Here is a 24756-nt window from a genome sequence, read left to right on the forward strand (position 1 = left end):
GTCCTGATAACTTTTTGAAGAATGATATTAAAGAGTAAAGGTGAAAGTATATTAAATAATCCAGTATATTAGGACACTTTTTATGAAGGAGATCTGGAGTTGGTAATTACAGGCGGAAACCAGTGGTCTGAGGACAAAAATATTGTGCCCATTGACATGATTACAGGAAACCTATTCGACATTCGGGTCACTGTTCAGTTGGCGAACTCGTCGCAGCTTGTGAAACATAATTCTTTCTTTTTTGGCTAACATACGTGGTTGTGAGGGAGATATATGTATAGACACGTTGAAAGGTGGCTACACTGGGACTGTTACCTGCACTTGTTCAACATAATGGGTGCCACATAGAAATGTTTAATTTCTGCTGATGAACTGTGTGATTAGTGACAGTGAATATTATGGACTGTTACTTGCACTTTTTCTACATGATTGGTGCCACTAGGACATGTTTAGTTTCTGCTGATAAACTCTGATGAACAGTGTGATTAGTGATAGTGAATATTATGGACTGCAGTCTGCACCTGCTCAACATTGCTGGGTGCCACTGATTAAACTGTTTCTACTGACATAATGTCACCTGTTGGTGTCTGCACCTGCTCAACGTTGCTGGGTGCCACTGATGGAACTGCTTCTACTGACATAATGTCACTTGTTGGTGTCTGCACCTATTCAACATTGCTGGGTGCCACTGATGGAACTGCTGCTACTGACATAATGTCATTTGTTGCTGTCTGCACCTGTTCAACATTGCTGGGTGCCACTAATGGAATTGCTTCTACTGAAAAGATGTCACTTGTTGGTGTCTGCACCTGTTCAACATTGCTGGGTGCCACTAATGGAATTGCCTCTAGTGAGAAGATGTCACTTGTTGGTGTCTGCACCTGTTCAACATTGCTGGGTGCCACTGATGGAACTGCTTCTACTGAAATGTCACTTGTTGGTGTCTGCACCTGTTCAACATTACTGGGTGCAACTAATGGACTGCTTCTGCTGAAATGATGTCACTTGTTGGTGTCTGCAGCTGTTCAACATTACTGGGTGCCACTGATGGACTGCTTCTGCTGAAATGATGTCACTTGTTGGTGTCTGCACCTGTTCAACATTGCTGGGTGCCACTGATGGACTGCTTCCACTGAGATAATGTCACTTGTTGGTGTCTGCACCTGTTCAACAATGCTGGGTGCCACTGATGGACTGCTTCTACTGAAATAATGTTACTTGTTGGTGTCTGCACCTGTTCAACATTGCTGGGTGCCACTAATGGAACTGCTTCTGCTGAATGATGTCACTTGTTGGTGTCTGCACCTGTTGACCATTGCTGGGTGCTACTGCTGGAACTATCAACTACTTGTTTTTTGAATCATTGAAAGCATTTTATGTGAACATTTGTATAAACTGATTTTTTGTGTATTGTGTAAACTATTATGTAAAGTCACATGAATGAAAGAATTTGTATTGCTTACTGTATTTTATATATTAGGTTATTGAAAGGTCAGTGCAAAGCCAAAATTTTATCTAATTATGTGATATTTACGTATTAATATAATCTATTATTATTATCTGTATTTTTGTGGACGAATTTGGTGGTATTTTCACCACCAATGCTGGCAAAAATACCATCGAATTCTGTCCTGTGGAGGAAGGGCATATGAAAGGTGGCTACACTGAGCCACAGCGCCAGAGATTGCGCCAAAGAGTATTATTCCGCCGCCTCCACTGGCAGTGCTTATCGAGATGTGGCGGTAGTCAGTGCTTGTTGAGAAGTAGTATGAGTCAAGTCGTTGTTGAGATGTTGAAGTAGGGAGTGCTTGTTTCATGTTTTATGCAGTTGTTTGATGGGCTAGACAGCAGATGTTGTTCGAATGGAGATATTGTAATGATCAGAGTGCTTTTCGTCAATATATATGAAGGTAAAAAAATTCCCTTTTTTTCATTATTTCAATGTCATAAATAATGCGTCATTACAGGTTCAGTCAACAAAGCATCTGGCTTATGTATGAAAGGTGGCTACACTGAGCCACAGCGCCAGAGATTGCGCCAAAGAGTATTATTCAGCCGCATCCACTGGCAGTGCTTATTGAGAAGTAGCAGTAGGCAGTGTTGGTTGAGATGTGGTTTTGGAAAGTTCATATCGAGAAGTCGTGGTGGAGAGTGCCTGTTGAGATGTAGCAGTGGTGAGTCGTTGTTGAGAGGTTCCCATGGAGAGTGCTTGTTCAGATGTTGTCATATTGTTTTGATGGCTAGGCACCAGATGTTGTTGGATTAGGGATGCTGTAATGTGCTTTTCGTCAATATACATGACGGTAAAAAAATTCCTTTTTTTTGTATTATTTCAATGTTTTGAACAATAATGCCTATTGGTTACATCCACATAAAGTACTACTGTGTAATTGAATAGTATTAACTGTGTAAATGCAGTTCTGTCAAAGATTTGATGTTCGACATGTGTATCAAGTAGTAGTGGCAGCAATGTGTAACAGTCAATAATAGTTAGTCAACATCGTAGTCATCATGTCAAGACCAATGTTTGCCAAGCCAAATCAAAATGTACGGTTGCTGAACAACTGTCAGTGTGCCTAGATAAGTGTGTGTGTAGACAATCCTCCTTCCACTTGAGTGTTCTAGTCTGCCATCTTCATCCTCCTTGTTCCATATAAATCAACAACAAAAAAATATGCTCCTCACTTACTTTACCTCTTGTCCACCAAAACTCCAATAATCATCAACTTCACACAATCTCAATACCTCAATAATACCTCTTCAATACGTCGATACATATAAACCTTATGACCAATATCATTTCACTTCCATAACAACTCTTTCCTCTAGTCAGTCTCCTAGAACAAGTACAGATAAAATCCTAATGCAAACTTGAATTCATCATCCTATACAATCCGAAGACACAATGTCCACACACAACCTCTGTGTAATCAATCTGACATAAATCTTCTACTTATTATGAAATATAAAATATTTTTTTGGTTACCTTGTCCATCATTAAATAAAAGAAATGCATACATGACCTCTAACAGCCTTCAGTTTGAATAAATTTCAGTAAGTATGTGCGAGTACATAGTATGAAAGATCACATAAGACTTTGAGTGAATAAATCGTAATATTTCACAGTGTGTACACCACTTCAAGAATCATGGCAAAACCGAAGCAAACATGTGGAGTATTTCTTGTGTCAAGTGTCACTTACTATTTCAATTGCTCACGAAGAATGCAGTGTAATAACTGTCAATGGTCTAAACCTAGTGTTGGTATGTCATGTCGTTAGCCTCCTTCCTATTAGCATAAATTTATACGGCTTCCATAAAACCTCCAGCTCATGTGACTTCTATGAAGTTTCTTATACTAATGTCGTTCTTCGAATTATAGCAGTTCATTTTCTTATCTTAAAAATATAAGGCACTGAGCGTAAGCAAAACATGCAATAGCGAATAAATATACCAGTGGAGAACAGAATGTCAGCAAGTGGATGCAGCACAATTCCTACAACGAGGCTCTGCCAAGCGAACAATAATTAATACCATAGTGTAACCTAAACTCCATGTTCGTACACCGCATATTAGCATTTCTATATATCAAATTAAAGGGTAGTTATGACAACAAACAGAAATGTATAAATATGCAATCCATACGCAAAGCAGCAAATATGTATCTTACATAATAAACAGGTCATTAGCGTCATATCAGCATAAGCAAATAAGTGTTCATATGTAATCTTAATAAGTAAACATGAAGGCGCAAGTAGATAAATCACAAAATATAACTTACATACATAACCATATCAGCACAATTAATCAGGTGACAATTATAATTTAAATAAATAAGCACAGCAGGCACATAATAAAAGAATATGACGCCAGTGAAAAAGCATAGCAGCCAAGCGATGCATAATATACATAAGTAACAACCCTGTTCATTAATCAATCATTGTCATAATCAGTTAATGTATGCAAGGACGTCGCTTCACAAGTAAATTCATAGAACATGAAATTTAGCATAAAGTAAGAGTCACGTAATCGCAAGCAGCAAATTACGTCTAAAGTACGTACCTAAGTGGAAATATGTTAGCTGAAAAATAAACTGAATTAATTGTTACCTTTTTAGTTTATTAGTTTATTCTTCGAAATTACATTCTTCCTGAAATTTTCTCAATAGCAAGTCGTCTTAACGTCGGACACGCATAGAATTTACCTGTAGTTCTTAAATATTTTATACAACTTTATCCTGAAAAATACTGAACGTTAATAACATAATTTACCAAGTCACTATAGCTTTATACCGAATTTAATCAGAGAAATTAGACTGTGTATTTGTTTACGGCTGTCAGTGCATTCGCACTGAGCGCTCGATCTGATGTAGGCGCGTGACGTAGGAAGTGATTGTTTGCGGTCAACGACTGCCTTGTGCGCTGCGCAGACTTGACTGTTGCTTTGATATGTGCCGCCGCCGGAACACGGCGCGGTATCCTTGTATTCTCTGCGTGTTTACATGTAACTGTTAATCTCTCAAAAGTATGTCATTCCACAAAAATATTAACGTTCGATATGTGATGTACTCCCTTAGAGCGCCGAGATTTAAGAGTTTCTACTTCGACAGTGTTATCATGAATAATTTTGCGAATTCTATATGGACCGTTATAAAGCAGAAAAAATTTGCGACACAAGCCTTTTCCGTTGTGAGACAAACGGTGAGACTTAATTAACACCTTCTGACCAACTGACAAGATTTTTAAACGACCAGGATGTTTAGCTGATTTCTCTCTTCTAGGAGCCGCAGATGCAATATTTTGCAGAGCCAGGTTCACAACTTCAGAATGCCGCAGTTTCCGTGTAGGCGGAAAAGGAACGATTTAAGAAATGCGATTTGTCGGTGCTTTACTATTTAATATCAATATCGGCGGTAAAGAAGTTGAATCATTAGGGAGTTCATTCAGAATGTTTTGAAAAATATGAAGATACTGGTCCCACGTTCTGTAATTCTGATGACAATACAGTCGACACAATTTATTGATTTCCTTCATCCATCTCTCTGAAGCGTTAGACTGAGGGTGAAAAAGTGAAATGAAAATTGGTTTAATCTTACAACGCCGTAGAGTACGAAGCCAAATTTTAGAGCGAAACTGTGATCCATTATCTGATATAACCTTATCAACATGACTCACTTCTTTAAGAAAATGTTTGATGAAAGCATTAGATACTGAACGAGCTGTTGCTTTGTGTAAAGGTGTAAAACACACATATTTTGATGTCAGTTCCACTGCTGCCAAAATGTACGCAAAACCATTAGTAGAACGAACCACTGGACCGAACAAATCGACTACAGCCATCTCCTTTAATTTCACTGGAATGATAGGAAACAACGGTGCTCTGTGAGAAATAGTTGGCAGCTTAGCCTTTTACATAATTTGCATTTGGCAAGAACAGATCGAATACGTTTTTCCATATTACTGAAGTAGCAATTTTCTCGTAATTTATGAAAGCATTTTCTGGGACCAAAGTGTGCATAACTGAAATGTGTGTACCAAATCAATTTATTGACCCACTCATCAGGAATACAAACTAACCAAACAGAGTTGTCGACCGATTTTCGTTTAAAAAGAATATTATTGCGAACTAAATAATGCTGTCTAATCGCTACGCTTTCCTTTCTCCTCCACTTCTCCTTAATGTCCTTCCAGATTGGATCCTTATTTTGCTCCTTAGCGATGTCCTTGAGCGAAGACGAAATAAAATTTTCAAACGCAACACCTTGAATATACATCAAACAATAATTGTATTCTTTGCAGTCCTCCTCAGTACTTTCTTTCAAACCCATAGGTGCACGTGATAAAGCATCAGCAACAATATTTGAAGATCCCTGTATGTAAACAATACTAAAATCAAATTCCTGTAGGTACAGCGCCCATCGTGACAATCTTCCATGAGTTAATTTAGTTGACATAAGAAATTCCAGAGCTCAATGATCGGTGTAAACCTTAGTATGTCTGCCAAAGAAAAATGTCCGAAACTTTGTGAAAGCCCAAACAACATCCAAGGCTTCAAGTTCCGTAATCGAATAATTCTTTTCTCATTTAGAGAGAACACGACTTCCAAATGCAATAGTTTTCTGCACTACAACGCCGGTTTCTTCTATCTCTTGAAATAAGTGTGCACCTAGGCCTTTGTATGATGAGTCCGTCGCCAAACAAAAATCTTTAGATAAATCCGGACGTGAAAGAAGTGGAGCAGCAACTAAAGCATCACGAAGTTGTTCAAATTCGGACTGAGCTTCCTCATCCCAACACCAATTAGAATTCTTTCCAGATAGTTCACACAAACGAGGTGTGGCCAAATCGTCCAATCTAACAAAGCGTCTAAGAAAATTACAGACACCAAGGAAACTACGAACATCACGTTTTGTGGTAGGAACAGCATAATTACGAATAGCGTCTAGTTTTTCTGGATCAGGAAGAATACCTTCTGTAGAAGTAATATGACCAAGAAATTTCACCTGAGAACGACCAAATTCAGATTTTTTCAAGTTCACTGTAATGCCAACTCTTGCAAAAATACGTAATAATGAATCCAAAATTTTGTTATGCTCACTCCAAGAACGTTTGGCAATAAGAATATCGTCAACATATGAAGTAATATTGTCACGAAGATAAACAGGTAAAATTTCGTTTAAACTACGAATTAATGCTGCTGAAGGTACAGTAAGTTCAAACGGTAATGTCCGAAACTGGTAACAGTTACCAAAGGCAAAAAAGGCAGTGTATTTTCTACAATCAGGGTGGAGTTCAATTTGCCAAAAACTTGCGCGCATATCAATCGTGGATAAAACTTTAATTCCATGGAAATGTTGAAGAAGTTCATCTAAATTTTGTGGACGGTCAGTTTCAGGAATGATGATATTATTTATCTGTCTGGAATCTAGAACCAAACGAATAGACCCATCCTTTTTAAGAACGACGTGTAATGGGCTGGTATAAGGACTGATTGCTGGCTCAATAATGCCTTGATCTAACATGTATTGAAGTTCACTCTTAACCTTGTCTCTTTACGCCAAAGGAATAGCGTACGTTTCCCCCCGAAATGGTGTGTGTTCTTTTACTTTAAACAAATATTGTAAGCCTTGTATAGTTCCTGTGTGATGACTAAATACTGTAGCATGTGAAGTCAAAATTTGGTGCAGTTCTTCTCTTGCAACGTCATCTGGCACTTCAGCTTTCTTCACCTTTTCATTAATTAATTCTTTCCTATTAATTATATCATCCATCTCGTCTCTGTATCTATTGTCGTTGTCATGAATGAACACATTGTCGTCATAATGCTCAACGAAAACATCAGAAGTAAGAAACCTTAAACATTTTGTATCTGATTCAGATCTTGCTAAACACTTGAAAAATTTCAAACATTTCGGCATTCCGGCAACCGTCAAATTCACACTTCCTTCTTTAAAGTTCAAAATTGCCTTATGTGTGTTAAGAAACTCCATACCTAATATAATTTGTGTACTGAGTAATGGAACAATAATAAAATTAGCAGAAAATTCGTATCCTTGACAAATGAAATTTAAGTTGGTCTGTTGTTTGACTTCCACTTTTTTCCAGAAATAGGTCCTCGAATTGTAGTTTTAGAAACAGGTAACACAGGGCAAGCAATAGTTCTTACACATATACGAAAAACTGATTCACTAATAACATTCAATGGGCTCCCAGAATCTAAAACTGCAGTGCACACATACTTCAATAACAGGATGTAAAAATGCGTCTACATTATTTTCCTTTTCGTCTAGCAAAATGTCTCTCATGTCTTCCAGGCGTACGTAGTGTAAAGTTGTAGTGTCATTACTTTCTGAACCGTCTATATAGCTGCCAGAAGCCGAAGCTACAAGTCATTGTCGATTGCTTGCGTCACGTCTTTCATTATTCGCGTCATTTCGCGGATCAATTTCTACTATTTGCACTTGTCTCTCTGAAGTTCTGTCACGTGGAGAATGCGAATTAGGTCCCTCCTGTCTGTTGGATGCAAATTCTTGGTTGTGTCTGTTATTAAAATTTCTATTTTCCTGTCTGTCTGCATGACTACTTCTTGTGTAATTTCGACTGTCACTTCTGAAATTACTGTTAGACCTACTACCCTGGTTATTTCTGTAGTAAGAATTTCTACTACTGTATGAATAATTTCTGTCTTGATGATACCGATTACTGTTTCCGTATGATTGATTATTCCGGTACGAATTACCGTTATTATAATTGTCTGTGCAATTTCTGTTAGAACGTCTGTTATTGTCATAAGGCTGGTATCTATTGTCCTGTCTGTTACGTCTGTCATTCTCAAAATTACCCATATAACGCCCGTTCCGATCACTATCCCTTTTCTCTGAAAATCTATTGTAATTACTGTTACTGAAAAAATTACAGGAAGTCCCGTCGTCGTTGTCATACTCGAGTTCTTGTAGCAAAGTCTTAAAAGTCTCAATGTCGTCTTTACATCTTCCAGCTAAAGCAATTTGTCTTATGGATTGTGGCAGCTTAGTTAAACAAATGCGAATTAATTCAGTCGGGCTATAAGGGTTGGAAAGGAACTGATTCTTTCGAATCATGTCTTCAAAATATTCTGCTGGCGTGCGGAACTCAGACTGTTTGAAATTATGCTGCATAATAAGACTATGTTTGACTCTGTTTTCGGACCAATATGCCGATAGAAATGCATGATAAAAATCATTTAGATTATTACAATCTCCAATAAGTGCACGCATGCGCGTCGCCGGTTCATTTTCTAAATATCCACACATAAATTCCAGTTTGTAGCTTAGTGGCCAATTTGGTGGAAGTGCGTACATAAATTGATCTAGCCATGAACATGGATGTATGTCATTCTTAGCATTGCGAAAGATCTTAAATTTCCGAACAGTCAAAAAGTGTTTATAGTCAAAGTTTTCGCCTCGTGGCGACAAAGACCTACCGCGACTGTTCCAGTCCGAATGTCGATTATTGTCAAGTTCACGCGGCTGGCGCTCTCTTGTTGCATCCCATAAATGAAACAAATTATTTTCTTCAAAGCCCTCTGCTATCTGTGATTCTAAATTTCTTCTGCTGTCTTTTCCTACGATTTCGCCTTCAATTTGTTTGACTTGCTTTCGTAATGCCTCAAATTCCCTTTTGACGCGTTCATTAAGTTTTCCCTGATTTCCAACATGCTTATTTATGTTCTAGTACTCTTCGGTTTCTGCAAATGGCAATGGTGCTGTATCATCTGAATCTCTGTCTCCATTTAAACTAAGACTGGTCAATTCATCTGAAATCTCCTCAACTCTTTCCGATAAATCACCTATTTGTTCTTTCTGTTTATTTACGTCTTCCGTAAGTGTCGCGACTCGGGTTTCAGTATTAACACATTTGGTAGTTAACTGTTCATATTGTTGTGTTAGGTTATCTATTCTGTCATTCTCTCAAATATTTCTTCCTTATCGTGTGCACGTTGTAAATTTAACTCTGAAAATTTTTATACTATCACGCGATCTCTTTCTTCCTGTTCTCTATCCTGTTCCCTTTGTCTGATTTCTATTGAAATTAATCTATTATTGTGAGCATTCAAAATCGGTTGTACTTCTTCTCTAATTTCTTTCTTTAATTCATCTTTCATGTTTTTGAAACATGTCCCAATTCGTGAATCTAACCGTGTTTCCATTGTTTCCATCTCTGTTTTAATTGTTCCTATTTGTGATCCCAGTGAGTCTAACCGTGTTTCCATTGTTCCCATATCAGTTTTAATTTCAGATCGTAACTGTGATCCCACTGTTTTTAATTCAGATCGTGACTGTGATCCCAGTGAGTCTAACCGTGTTTTCATTGTTCCCATCTCTCTTTTTAATTCAGATCCTAACTGTGATCCCAAATTTAATATAGCACCCATCAATTGCTCCATATTAACTGGTTCAAAATTCTTTTCGCCCCTAACATTTCCCATAAAACTAACTTCCTTCGTCACAGCCGTAAAGCTATCTGCGTTCGATACTATTCCAGAATCTTCTGTCATTAATCTCGAATTCTGAAAATTTTTTAATTGTGAAAAGTTTTGAATTGGTTCTGGACTATTCTCCCTGCTTATTAAATTGTTTTCTACTTCATTATTCATCATACTGCTCTCCTGTGTTGGCGAGTTGGCCATGGTAACAATTTCATCATTCTCATTATTCATCGTTTTTCATTGATCGCGTAATCATTTGCAAAACATACAAAACTCGTCACTATACGAAAATTACAAGCAATGAGACTTTATCTCCCACAATACCATTCACACGAAATGCTTCCCTCAAACACGATTAACGAACAATTGAAATTTTCGTAATTGCACAAAATTGTCACACGCATATACAAGACAACAAAAATTAAATTCTGCAAAAAATACCATTAGACGAATGACAATTACCAAATCTACACATGCAATAGAGACCACAATTACTAAACTACAAATTACTACAACAATACGACTGTCTGCAATTTTTACAATCAGAAGAATTCCAAGGGACGATCCGAAGCAGCGGTCGCCACGTGCATGGGGGCTTAATTATATACAATGCAAATAATTTTAATTATTTTTCGTCGCTGTCTGTCCGGTTATGCAGTCTCGTAAACGGTTGGCCCTGATTAGTATTTGTACGCAATCTGACTGCATAGAACAACAACAAAGAATGAAACGAAATTTCCATTAACACAATTAATTAATTAAGTCACCAGCAACTATGAAAGCTACGAAACAACAAGGCACAAGTGTCGCTGTTCTGTGTGTGCAAGTGTGATTCAACGTACACATCTGGCACGGTTCTTCCTCAATAAGACAAGATATTTTAAACATCATTTATACCGAAGTAATTAAAAAAAACAGAAATACTATAATTGCACATAGAAACCAGAAATACAGTCTAATACAAGAACACGAGCCAGATGCTTTGTTGACTGAACCTGTAACCAATAAGCATTATTGTTCAAGACATTGAAATAATACAAAAAAAGGAATTTTTTTACCTTCATATATATTGACGAAAAGCGCATTACAGTATCCCTAATCCAACAACATCTGGTGCCTAGCCATCAAAACAATATGACAACATCTGAACAAGCACTCACCACTGCTACATCTCAACAAGCACTTTCCACCACGACTTCTCGACAAGAACTTTCCACTACCACATCTCAACCAACACTGCCTACTGCTACTTCTCAATAAGCACTGCCAGTGGATGCGGCTGAATAATACTCTTTGGCGCAATCTCTGGCGCTGTGGCTCAGTGTAGCCACCTTTCAACGTGCTGTAAAAGTAATTCGTGTTTTTGTTATACATTTTGTGTGTTCAGAGAAAATTGCCTCAACATTTCCTTCCTCATTTTGTTTCCGTATTCTGCAAGCCAACAACGCAAATATAAAATCTGAAACAAGTTACTGGTAACACACTCACACATTCTCACTTAGTCTTGTCGAATTTTGATCTCTGTAGGAAAGCTTACCACAATAATTATTAATGTGCAGTTACAATGTTATTCTCTGATCAACAATTAAACGGAGACTTTCACTGTGGTCAAAGAAGGCCCTTTAGGCGAACTATAGGATTGTTTCAGTTACTCCAAAATACCCGCGTGGTAGGTATCATTGACCAGCAAAGTGATTTCATGTCATAGGTTGTATTCAAGTGTACTGGCAAGTGAGACTGACGATTCCAGCAGAAATGAAGGAGTCGGGGCAGGAGGTGGCGGGTCTCTGGAATTGCAATCTGATTTCGTGACATCTCGTAACGATCTCAATATTTCTGCATTTAGGAAATGCACACTAGCGGGTTAAGCCAATCATTTACTCTAATTCTAAGAAAACTGCTATTCTGTTTACCTTGTAAATAAACTGTGTCATTCTAGACTGCCTTAATATCATCAACAATATCGTTAACATTTTATTTAAAATTCGTAGTAGCTGTATGCGTATTTATATATTTCACACAGAATGGCTGCACCCAGCTTGCTCACATATGTACAGAAAAAAAACTTTTAGAGACAGAAAAGGTTACTGTGTGTGTGTGTGTGTGTGTGTGTGTGTGTGTGTGTGTGTGTGTGTGTGTGTACAGGGTACACACGCAGTTCATTACCCCCGGGGTAAGTCTGTTACTAAAGAAAACCTTAATTAGTGAGAGCTGATGCTGAGTATGTATTTAAGGAGACCAAACAGTGAAAGTCGCCACTCTCTTGGTCACCTCCCCAGGGCAGAAACAGCGTACCAAGTGTTTCTGCGTGTACATTAAATTTCCTGCGCAGGTGTGAGGGAATGTTCTAAATGTTAGCGTAGCGTGTATTAAAGGCGTATCATGGCAACCAGCCCAGTATCCACCGCCTGGGATGAGATAAAACTCTTAAAACCGACATCTAGTCCAGCCAACACACCGAACTCTGGTCGTTGACCCACCAGACGGATTATATCCGCGGCCGGCATACCTCCCCGTCGTGGAAGCGTTCGTTTTAACGTACATGAAAACCCAGGCGGGTTCTCGGAATCATGTTGTGATTACGCAGCATGTTCTTTAATTTAACATACAACTAAAACTTGAATGATAGCACGTGTTCATTTCAACAAATTGCTCCATAGATAAATTCATGTGATTTTATAGCATAAATGTTTTGCATTTATCGATACAAGCGAAGAAAAGCGAGTATCTTTACCGCTTTCAATTCAAAATGCAATCCGTGCTAAGATACGCAGTGACAGATATGAGAGCTTAGTAGGTATCGTGACTGCGTATATGAAACATTTAAAAAAAAGTGTTTGTGCAAGAAAGTGGATATTATTTTCATGACAAAGGAAGAAATTAGTAAAAAATCGCTTGAATACTTTATAAACAAATAATTTATGTTTTCACAATATGTTAACTTACAGAGGTTGGAAAATGCACAACATAGCTAACAAATATTTAGCTTATTCAGCACAGCAGGTAACAAAAGAACATATGTTAAATGCTTGTTTTCTGTAAAACAAAGTAATAATATTTCATTTGTGTTTGACAGTAGACTGGTTCATTCACAGTTGAAACCTCCCACCTCCTATTTAAATTTAAAATGAGTACATGACTGGATATGACTTCAGTATTTATGTCCTAAAAATATTTCTCCTATTGAACAAAAATTTTACGCTTCAATGAACAGCCAACGCAACCTGTTCTTTCGTTAACTCGCATAAATCTCATAGCGAGACGGAAAATATAACTGGCTCTTGCAGTTGTGCTTATGGAAGCTAAAGTATGACCAAGACATTTGGTGATTCTAACGTAGCCTGCAATTGTGAACGCGTCCTCAATTATTGTCACATGTGATGGGTCTGTAGACTGCTTTTTATAAAACCTAACACCTAGCCGTAACAGTGAGCATCACAAAAACCACTGTTCCGAAGTTCCCATCAGCTCAAATCTACCTTGTGTTTGCAGAAACGTGACTGTAAGGAAATAAATATTCCATCTGCCAATGGTAGTTTACCTTTATAGCAGCTGTACTGTGATGAGTGAGCACATCGGATCTGAGCATGAAGAAAGTAAAAACTTGTAAGTGACTTCTAGTTGAAAAATGATTAAAGCTAATTCGAAGCAACACGACAAATCAGTAACGAGGTTACATATGTCCACTAAGCAAACACTTTGTAAAACAATGCCCCATTTGATCAAAAACAGAACAAAATCAGCTTCATGTAATCTCAGAACCCCCTCATAATGTATCTTTTTTCTTTGCATGTATAAGCAAAATATATTTGTTGTAATTGTGTCTGTTTGCCGGTGCTAATCTCAGGAGATACCGTAGGGACTATTATTTGATTTTTATTAATAGACAAACTGATTTACAAGCAATGTTTGTGTACATATTTCCGTGCATAGTGGATGGACGATGCTTAATCTGTCTCCAGCCGCTGTGAAAGTAATGCAATTTCCATCTAGCAGCGAATGGCAAAACTCTTAGGAAGTTAAGTTCTGAATACCAAAATGAATCTGTGGCCAAACCCAGTGTGCAAGAACAGTCCACTTTCTTTACGTAAAAGATACATAGCTGCATCCCTTGCTGATGTCAAATTTTGTGTTTCACAACGGAACGAGGAACGACAAAGAAGGAAAACCCCTGCCTGACCCCGTTGTTGCTAGAAGTGTACTCACCACAGAGCACAGTGCTACTCATAAATAAAAAGTCTGCAATCATGGCTGACGACGACAGAATCTTCTTTCGGATCCAAAAGCGCGAATTGTAGTAGAAATCAGAAAGATAACAAAGTTAACAGTCAGATGTATTTGAGAATCGTAACTCATTATCGTTCCAAGTGATAAGTTATAGATTCAGCGACAGTAACTAATATATGGATATTCCTGCGGACCTCAATTATTTTGAAGTTAACTATTCCAGATTTATCAAATTTTAATAAACTGATCCAATATTTTTTACTGTTCCGTTATCTTCTCGATCTCCTACAGAAGAATATAGGCTTGCCTAAACCTGCCAAAGTGCCAACACCAAAGTCTCAAGTTTTCTTGTTTTTTTTTTTTTTTTTTTTTTTTTTTGCTCGTCTCTACAATTTACATTGTTTTTAAACATATTCATGTAATCATGATGTGTTACTAACATTACCATGATACCATGAGATGCCACTCAAAACGCTGATTGAAAATGGAACATACAACATCTGTGCCTCCTAAGAACTTTTCTGGTTCGTCCTTCTTAAGTAATTTGACTTATTTGAAAGTCAAGATATTCCGTTAGCTGATACTGTTGTTTGACTTTCATGAATATCTTCAAGCAGTGGCCCATAAAAAATTTCCTTACAATTGACCATTAATATATGGTGTTTCCTGTGCGAAGCTGGGGCGATCTGCTATAATTAAACAACTGGCCATGCAGCATGAGCCACGTCCACTGAGGACTTAATGAAAGATCGATATTAATCTTGTGCGTGGAGCAAAGTATCAACAGCAACAAACAGATTTAACCTTCTTCATATAAAAAACACGTCTGTACAGCTGAAAATCATACAACAGAAAATTAAACCAAAGCACTATAGCAAGCAAAGCTCTCACCACGAATTTCTGAACTTAAGAAAAAGATCCATTTTGTCTGTACACAACGTCCACACAAAGCGAAATATACAGGGGATTGGCAAAATATCATGAGCAGTGGTGGTAATGGGATGTTAAGTTTGAAGCCGAGTAAGCCAGACGTTGCGCTGGACTGTGCGTGTTTATTATGGAATAGGCATAAGTGCAGGTTGTTTACGAGTAGTGCACACTTCGTACTTGCATTCAGAAGCGGGGATTGGCGTGCAATGAAAGACCTAACAGAGTTCCAAAGAGGATAGATTATGGGGAGACCGATTAACTGGAGCATCAGTAACCAAGACAATCAACTAAATGAATGTTTCAAGAGCAACTGTTTCTACAGTTATGAAAGCCTACACAAAACATGGAAAGACATTGTCGTGTAAACATAATAGTAGGCGCAAATCAAAACTAAATGATAGATTGTAGTAGATTAAAACTAATTGTGTCAAAACAACACAAAACTACGGCAGCTAAAGTTAGTGTACAGCTCAATAGCCATCTTCGAGACCACGACTGTCGGCAGAGAGCTCCATAAAGCGAATATTCATGGACGAGTTAGCATACCGAAACCATTAGTAACGACAAGCAATACAAAGAAGCGTAAAACAGTCGACAAATAAGTGTTCTTGGTTTGGTACCGCGTCATAATGTTTAAAACTACTGCTTCTGGAGAAAAAGGAGACCCAGAAGAAGGCCGCTGCAACCTTCGCCGAAACGTTGGTTTTTCTCCAGCAGCAGTACTTTTATACATTATAACGCGGTGCTATACTCAGAAAAGTTTCATGTAGACTGAATCTGAGCCGGCCGTGGTGACCGAGCGATTCTAGGCGCTTCAGTCCAGGACCGCGCGACTGCTACGGTCGAAGGTTCGAATCCTGCCTCGGGCATGGATGTAGAGTGATGTCCTTGGGTTAGTTAGGTTTAAGTAGTTCTAAGTTCTAGGGGACTAAGTTCTAGATGTTACGTCCTATAGTGCTCAGAACCATTTTAAGAATTTTGAGTGACTCAGGGCCCAGAAGCCTACGCAATTATATAAGCGTAAAACAGTGTGTCCGGAGCATAAATCCTAGACGGCTGATCAATGGAAACACGTCATATGGTCCGATTAGTCAACATTTTCCTTATTTTAACATTGGGCCGGATTTACGTCTTGAGACGCCAAAAAAGCCTGCAATTCTGATTGCTTGATCAAGCGGTTAAGCATGGGGTGGAAGTGTGATTGTGTGGGCAGCCGTATCACGGTATTCTGCTTGTCCAATCATTAGGCTCAAAGGGTCGATTACAACTAACGATTATGTGAACATTTTAGGTTATCAGGTGCATCCCGTGATTGAAACGTTGTTTCCCAACAATGATGCCACATTTCATGAAGATAACGCACCCATTCACACAGCCAGGAGCATGAAACAGAACTGCAGCGTCTTGCCTGGCATCATAGTCCCCGGACGTGAATGTAATCGAACCTTGGTGGGAGGTAATGGAGTCCAGAATCCGGAGCAGATTTCCGCCTCCCTGGTCACTGCTGGAGATAGAAGAGGTTCTGATCGAAGAGTGGCATAACGTTCTATTGGAACTATACAATCATTATATGCCAGTATTCCAAGAAGAATCGCAGCTGTATTATGGACTAATGGGGGGTCCAGCCCCTTGTAAATAAACCATTCCCAAGTAAGTAAAGGTGTTTACATTATTTTGCGTATCCCCTATACTACTAGGACTAGCGGTCAGCAGAGGAAAGATGACGCTTTATCAGAACGTCCACATGGCCAAGCTAACTCAAATCTTTGTTACGCGACCGTTCTGTAGAGCTTCACTTCAAACTCAGCATTCACACACACACACACACACACACACACAGACAGACACACACACACACACACACACACACACACACACACACAGACGTGACTTTTCTGACAGACGAAAACTGTGCTTAGATAGTCTTTGCAGCTTGCTAGCGACCTATTATTCGCTTACAGATACTGAAGTCAAAAAGGCATTTCTAACAGGCGACTGCAAATAATAACTGAAATTAATATTTTTGGAACGTCACTGTATCTTGCAGTATCCGCAATGTATGGGAGATTTACCAGCATATGAAACAGAAGATTAAATGACCCTTAGAGAAACTATAGAGAAATTCTCGCTTGTTGCAGAATGGTGGTGCCAAGGGCGGCCTGGACATGAATGTGACGGGAGCCTGGAGGATGGGCTACACCGGCAAGGGCGTCGTCGTCTCCATACTGGACGACGGCATACAGACCAACCATCCCGACCTGGCGCCCAACTACGTAAGTCTCTCTACTCTCGTACCGAACGATTTCTGCTTCCGTCCAACGAAACTACCCTATAGGTTAGTGACGTGTAACATTTGGTAATAATACAGTGACTCCGTACACTGTTTTTTTTTTCATGTGGACTTGAAATGGTCCATTGATAAATCTCAGTTACTGAGAATAGTAACTAATTGTAAAATTAGCATTAATGCGATTCGTTCTGATGCTTTTCATATATACGTATTTGCTACAGTCGTTGTGGTTCCAACAGAAATTCAGTAAATCTGTGTCTCACCTGAGACATTCCATTATGACATGTGGGTCCGCCATTAGATTCTGTGTTTTGCGATTCAGTCAAGTTAAGTTGTACGGATTCAATAACTCCTTGGTGGACATCTAGGGTTACGCGGCAAGAGAAGGCTACACACTGGTCACGCAACTGGCTCCCAATAGCGCCATCAGGTTCACTTAGAGGAAACTGGTATTCAGCCCGTGAACTTGCGATCAGTATCATGCTCCTCATTGTAGTATGATACTCGTGATATGATCAGTTATTCTATTGGAAGTTGCCGCCTCCGTCGAGAAACACGTCAAGCTTTAAGGAATGCAGGGGGTCCGTAATAATACACTTAAAAAAAGAAAGGTAGGAAACAAGAAAACAACAATACACCACGAAGAATTATCCAAATGGGGCGGGAACCGGTAGATATTATGTATATGACAAACGACTACAATATCAGATACAGTGGCTGAATTATTCAAGAGACATTTTCACAAATTAAGTCAATAACGGTTTTGTTTACATCTGGCCCTCATGCAAGGAATTATTCGGTTTCGGAATGAGTGATAGGGTTGTTGGCTGTCCTGGGTGACGACGTGCCAAATTCTGTGCAATTGGCGCGACAGATCGTAAAATTTTTTAGTTCGTTTCGAGGGCCCTGGCCATAATGCTACAGACGTGCTCAGATCCGGCGACCTTGCTGGACTAGGTAGGAACCCGTAGGCGTCGTTGATATGGAGACTCAAGCAATGTACACTGATTGGTGCACTCTGGAACGCTTTTGCGTGCGTCATTACTGTACTCTGTCGACAGATTTGCCATAGATCGCTAGATATTCTGCTGCATAGAGCTGGCTAGTTTCTGAACGTCCTCTCTTGTGATGAGATGTGGACGTCCAACACCGTTCCTTTATTCGAGATTTCACCGTCCTTCAAATCCTCTCGGTAGGTACTTACAAATTGCGAACAGCCGAAAAGCGTTGTTACCGAGGTGCTAGTTCACGGCTGCGGACCATAATTCAGGGTCTAGTTACACTAATGTGACAACGGCCTGTGTTCGAAGTCGACGTGAAATAACCACATACAGACAGTAGGTGGTGGAACTCGCAGTGGAGGCTATACAGGGTGTTACAAAAAGGTACGGCCAAACTTTCAGGAAACATTCCTCACACACAAAGAAAGAAAATATGTTATGTGGACATGTCTCCGGAAGCGCTTACTTTCCATGTTAGAGCTCATTTAATTACTTCTCTTCAAATCACATTAATCATGGAATGGAAACACACAGCAACAGAACTTACCAGCGTGACTTCAAACACTTTGTTACAGGAAATGTTCAAAATGTCCTCCGTTAGCGAGGATACATGCATCCACCCTCCATCGCATGGAATACCTGATGCGCTGATGCAGCCCTGGAGAATGGCGTATTGTATCACAGCCATCCACAATACGAGCACGAAAAGTCTCTACATTTGGTACCGGGGTTGCGTAGATAAGAGCTTTCAAATGCCCCCATAAATGAAAGTCATGAGGGTTGAGATCAGGAGAGCGTGGAGGCCATGGAATTGGTCCGCCTCTACCAATCCTTCGCTCACCGAATCTGTTGTTGAGAAGCGTACGAACACTTCGACTGAAATGTGCAGGAGCTCCATCATGCATGAACCACATGTTGTGTCGTACTTGTAAAGGCACATGTTCTAGCAGCACAGGTAGAGTATCCCGTACGAAATCATGATAACTTGCTCCATTGAGCGTAGGTGGAAGAACATGGGGCCCACTCGAGACATCAACAATGCCCGTCCAAACGTTCACAGAAAATCTTTGTTGATGACGTGATTGCACAATTGCGTGCAGATTCTCGTCAGCCCACAAATACTGATTGAGAAAATTTACAATTTGATCATCAGAATCGAGGAAGTACAGTACATACTGACGAAACTAAAATGAGCTCTAACATGGAAATTAAGCGCATGGCGACGACTTTGAACGTCGTGTACACTTCTGCCACTGGGCACAAGAGAAATTACGGGACTATGACAGAGTTTTTGCACGCTTTCTATTTAGCGACGAAGCGTCATTCACCAACAGCGATAACGTAAATCGGCATAGTATGCACTGTTTGGCAACGGAAAATCCACGATGGCTGCGCCAAGTGGAACATCAGCGACTTTTTCGGGTTAATGTATAGTGCGGCATTGCGGGAGGAAGGATAATTGGCCCCCATTTTATCGATGGCATTCTAAATGGTGCAATGTATGTTGATCTCCTACGTAATGTTCTACCGAAGTTGCTACAAGATGTTTCACTGCATGACAGAATGGCGATGTACTTCCAACATGATGGATGTCCGACACATGGCTCGCGTGCGGTTGAAGCGGTATTGAATAGCATATATAATAACTGGTGGATTGGTCGTCGAAGCACCATACCACGACCCGTACGTTCACCGGATCTGACGTCCCCGGATTTCTTTCTGTGGGGAAAGTTGAAGCATATCTGCTATCGTGATCCACCGACAACGCCTGACAACATGCCTTATCGCATTGTCAATGCATGTGCGAACGTCACGGAATGCGAACTACTCGCTGTTGAGAGGTATGTCGTTATACGTATTGCCAAATGCATTGAGGTTGATGGACATCATTTTGAGCATTTATTGGATTAATGTGGTAATTACAGATAATCACGCTGTAACAGCATGCGTTCCCGGAAATGATAAGTTCACAAAGGTACATGTATCACAGTGGAACAACCGAAATAAAATGTTCAAACGTACCTACGTTCCGTATTTTAATTTAAAATACTTACCAACTGTACGTCTAAAAATGTGAGCCAAATGTTTGTGACTGTTACAGCGCCATCTATCACAAAGCGAAAAAAGTGGTCCAACTAAAACATACATATCTCTTTACGTACTACACGAACATGTAATAAAAATGAGGGTCCCTATAAAAAAAACGCAGTTGATATCCGTTTGACCTATGGCAGTGCCATCTAGCGGGCCAACCATAGCGCCATCCGGTTTCCCCCTTCAAGCTAGACAAGCTTCGTTCTTTGTAGTTTTTTGTTTGACGCTTATTTCGTGAGATATTTGGCGCGGTCACTATCAATGGACCACCCTGTATATAACACTTTGAATAATAAGTGGGATAAGTTGAAGTAACGATTAAAACGCCATCAGCAGTACGCTGTTTGGTGGAATTGCTCAATTAAACCCTCAAAATGTGGCTTAATCTGGATGCAATGACCTGAACAACTTTATGGTCTCACCGCTTCACCCAGGGCTGGCCAAGGCTTGCCAAACTTTATGCGTTTAGCGCGTGTGGGCTACGTGAGGGCCAAGGACCGGCATGTCACGGTACTTTTCGGAAATACCTGGAACAGCGCGACATTTCAATTAACATCGCGATGCGGAGATTTGCTGTCGACAACACTCTCTCACTTCGTCAGAATCGTGGTGTCAACGCTATTCAGCCTTCGCTGTTTTTCATTTCTATGAAGGACGTTAACTGGTCCAAGGGCTGTTCGCACAAAAAGGCGAGGTCTAGTGACCTAACACAGCAATCCTTTAAAACGAATGGGATTGACAGAAGAGAGCGATGAGAATTCTCAGTTCGCTTAAGCAATGGGTACCGCTTATTTACTTCGCCACTAGATCAGAGCATAATGCAGAAAGAATTTGAACTTTGAGATGACAATGAACGAACAAAACACTACAATGACCGACAGGTGGGACTCATTGTTCTGTAAACCAAGAAGAAATTCGTGCTAAATTTGCTGGAATGGAGCAATTCAAGAAATTGGTGACACTAATAGTAAAATATATGAGGTCGCACAGCTTATTCGATTTTCTGTTGCAACAGTTTTCAATGGAAATGAACAAAGAGTATGGAAATTTCATATATTACTGCAAGTCGTGTTGGCTGTACCCGTCCGTACAGAACCTGTGACGAAGTCCTAGACGATTGCAGTACATGAGCGCCCTCGATACTTCCTGATCCTGAACATAGCTGTTAATTTTTTGGCTGCTGAGGTTATGTTGCAGTAGAGGGAAAGTGTTGACTGTAGAATACCACCTACACAAAATTTGAGCACAGATAATAAATATAAACAATTAAACGATAATTTTTTCGAAACCCTGTCAGTCTTGAAACGTCTCCTTTAATCAATTATACATGACTGTGCTTAAACTGACACACAATATTTTTTGCGCAACGCAATCTGACTTTCAATAATCCCTACCTATACCTTTCACAAACCACTTACCTCACCAAAAATCTTCGTTACTCGCACTACTGCAATACAGCGAGCGCCACTACTGCCAGCTAAATAAAAGATTCAAACTACTGAAGGCACAAACTACTTATAGGCATAGTTAGCAAATGAAAGATTTTGATAGAGAACAAATGATGTATTTACCTTAATAGTCATAATATATATAGCAGTTCATGACATCCAGTCTTACAAATTTCAAAACTCCGCCATCTCTCTCCCCACATCCGCCACTGCTGGCGGCTCACCTCCAACTGCGCAACGCTACGCGCTGTTAACATCCAGCTGCCCAACACTACAATAGCCAACAACAATGCAAACCAGCCACAGACTGCACACAGCAGAGCCAGTGATTTTAATACAGAGAGCTACGTAACGTTGCCAATAAGAAAACATAAGCAGCCTACTTACGTAGCCCCCATGCTCCCCACAAAAAATTTTACAAATTGTTTTGGGCAGTGGCCAATAATGAGTTGATAAAATTCTTCATAATTACAATAACAAAGATATCCAATGCACACACTTATTGATACAATGTTGGTCAAAAGCTAAAATTTTCTCACAGTCCATAAAGACAGTCCTGATCATTCATCACAGTAAAATTGCAGTGTTTTTCTCAAAGTCTGAACAGTAAAAGAAAATGAACACGGAAGTAGTGGATTCCCATGCAGTCTTGAAGAAGTAGTGTTGTCCTTCCAACGGAAAGACAGTGCTGACTCTCGACATGCAGACAGGTAATGGGCCACAACAGAGCAAACCCACAGCAGAGTCATTCGAAGTTTAGAAGAATATTGGTAGGTAGGTCATCACAGAGTAGACCCAATGTAGTCCTGGTAGAGATTACGGTATTGGTGGGCCACCAGAGGTGCAGACCCACTGTAGTCCTGGTAGAGATTGTGGTATCAGACCCACTACAGTCCTTGTAGAAATAATGGTACTGGTGAGTCAGCAAAGGTGTAGACCCACTGTAGTCCTTGTAGAAATAATGGTATTGGTGGGTCATCAAAGATGCAGACCCACTGTAGTCCTTGTAGAGATGGCCAGCAGCCATCTGTTGTGACTGTGTAGGTGCACAATCACCATTGAAGAGTCTTGTGGAGAATATAGCAAGTCCATGAACCACCACTTGTGCACTCACAAAATTTTTTTTTGAAATGTCCTTAGAACCAGCAAAGCTGTTATCCAGTCCCTTGCTGAATTATTAACACACGTGCAAACACTAACAGTCCCAACTTCTCACATATTGTGCATTACAATGACCAACAGAAACGTGTAACGTGATATGTAACTTACAAGTTACTTAATTTGATGAACTGGTGTCAATTACAATTTTATAACATAAGAATACAATTAGAAAGGTACAAAATACATCATTAAAGAACATAACAATGCAGATAACATTTGTAGTAGTACAGGCTTTACAAAAGAATAGAAATAGACGTATACATCAGTGTTACAGGAATTATGACATAAGTAAATATATAAAATCATGAGAATAGTTTTCGAAACATAAATTTCACATATGAGCATTGAAACAGAACAGAATCAATAATTTCTAAACATCTCTACAAAATAAATAACATATTATTAGAAAAATTCTACAATATAACTCTTATTAGCTAAACACAGAAAGACAGGAAAAACACAAATTCACAACGGAACACAAACACATAGAGGGATAACATAAGGAAAGGACAGGGTTTCTTTTACTGCAGTATTTTGCAAACAAAACTTTTTTTGCTTGTCGGAGATCTCCCTTCGTTCTTCATTGTTTCCAAAAAGTCCCATCTATACCTGCTTTCTATACTTTTTTTGTATAACTTCTCAATGCATTTCTTCCAATGCATCGCAACTCATTCTCTTATATAGTCTACCCCCTCTTAAGCTAACTTAAATCTACTGAGCTCAGATGCTAAACTAAAGGACGAGGCAATGCAGCAGCGCAAAACAATTAATACAAGCAGCAATAAAAAAAATGGAAATTGTCAAACCAAGCTACAGTAAATCTAAATTACCAAGCAAATGCAACATTACAACTAATATGAGCCAATGTGCAGCAACAAGGAAAATAAATCAGTAGTAAAACTAGCTTAACAGAGTAATACAAAGTGGAATTTAGTAGCACACTGCCTGGCAAACAGCAGCAGCAAATGCAATATATCTAAACGTGACAAAGCTCAATCAGAAAAAATATTACACTAAAGATGGCCATGTCTAATACCTATATCACATCTTAATACTAGAGTGATGCATCACGATAAGTTACATAAACAGCCTACTTACAGTCTCACCTAAAGCAAATTTTGAAATTTGGCACAGATGTGCATACAATCTTCCTCTGCACACTGTGACATCACTCTCAGGCTCCGAAGATGCTTCAGACGCTAAGGTGTGGACACATGCGAAAAATCTGCCAGGGCTCATACGTTCATATGATGTGTACGGTGTGTTCATGATGTCACATCGGCACCAAACTCCACCACAATTCTGCCCAGTGCCATCGTGGTCAAGTCAGGTGACGGGAAGAATGTCACAGCCTCTCTTACCACATTTCACCACTTCTTTTGAGACCTCTCAAATGGAGGATCGCGTTGAAATCACGCGGTTTTCTTGTGACTGGCCGAGGGCAACACACCAGACACACCGCAGATCAGAAACTCCATGAATCCTAACCTTTGACACTGCTGACACCGTCGAACCTTTCAACCCGTCTCTAAGAACTTGTGGCCTGCATCCCCACTGAAATTGACCATACCGCTTTGGAGTGCAGTACGACCGCAATTTTTGCTCTTATGTTCTGGTTGGAAGCACTAGGGAGTGTTCAA

At 39.6% G+C, this 24756-nt stretch overlaps 1 protein-coding gene across 1 annotated transcript in view; it reads left to right on the forward strand.

Annotated features, from left to right (window-relative positions):
- Positions 1–24756, forward strand: part of LOC124805594 (furin-like protease 2) — a 718105-nt gene that overhangs the window by 321895 nt on the left and 371454 nt on the right. Inside the window, exon 4 of the mRNA XM_047266161.1 lies at positions 17261–17395. Coding sequence (XP_047122117.1) covers positions 17261–17395 — 135 coding nt within the window. The remainder of the gene's footprint in view (positions 1–17260; positions 17396–24756) is intronic.

The sequence above is a fragment of the Schistocerca piceifrons genome, chromosome 7 (genome assembly GCF_021461385.2).
Source record: "Schistocerca piceifrons isolate TAMUIC-IGC-003096 chromosome 7, iqSchPice1.1, whole genome shotgun sequence".
Classification (NCBI taxonomy): Eukaryota; Metazoa; Arthropoda; class Insecta; order Orthoptera; family Acrididae; genus Schistocerca; species Schistocerca piceifrons.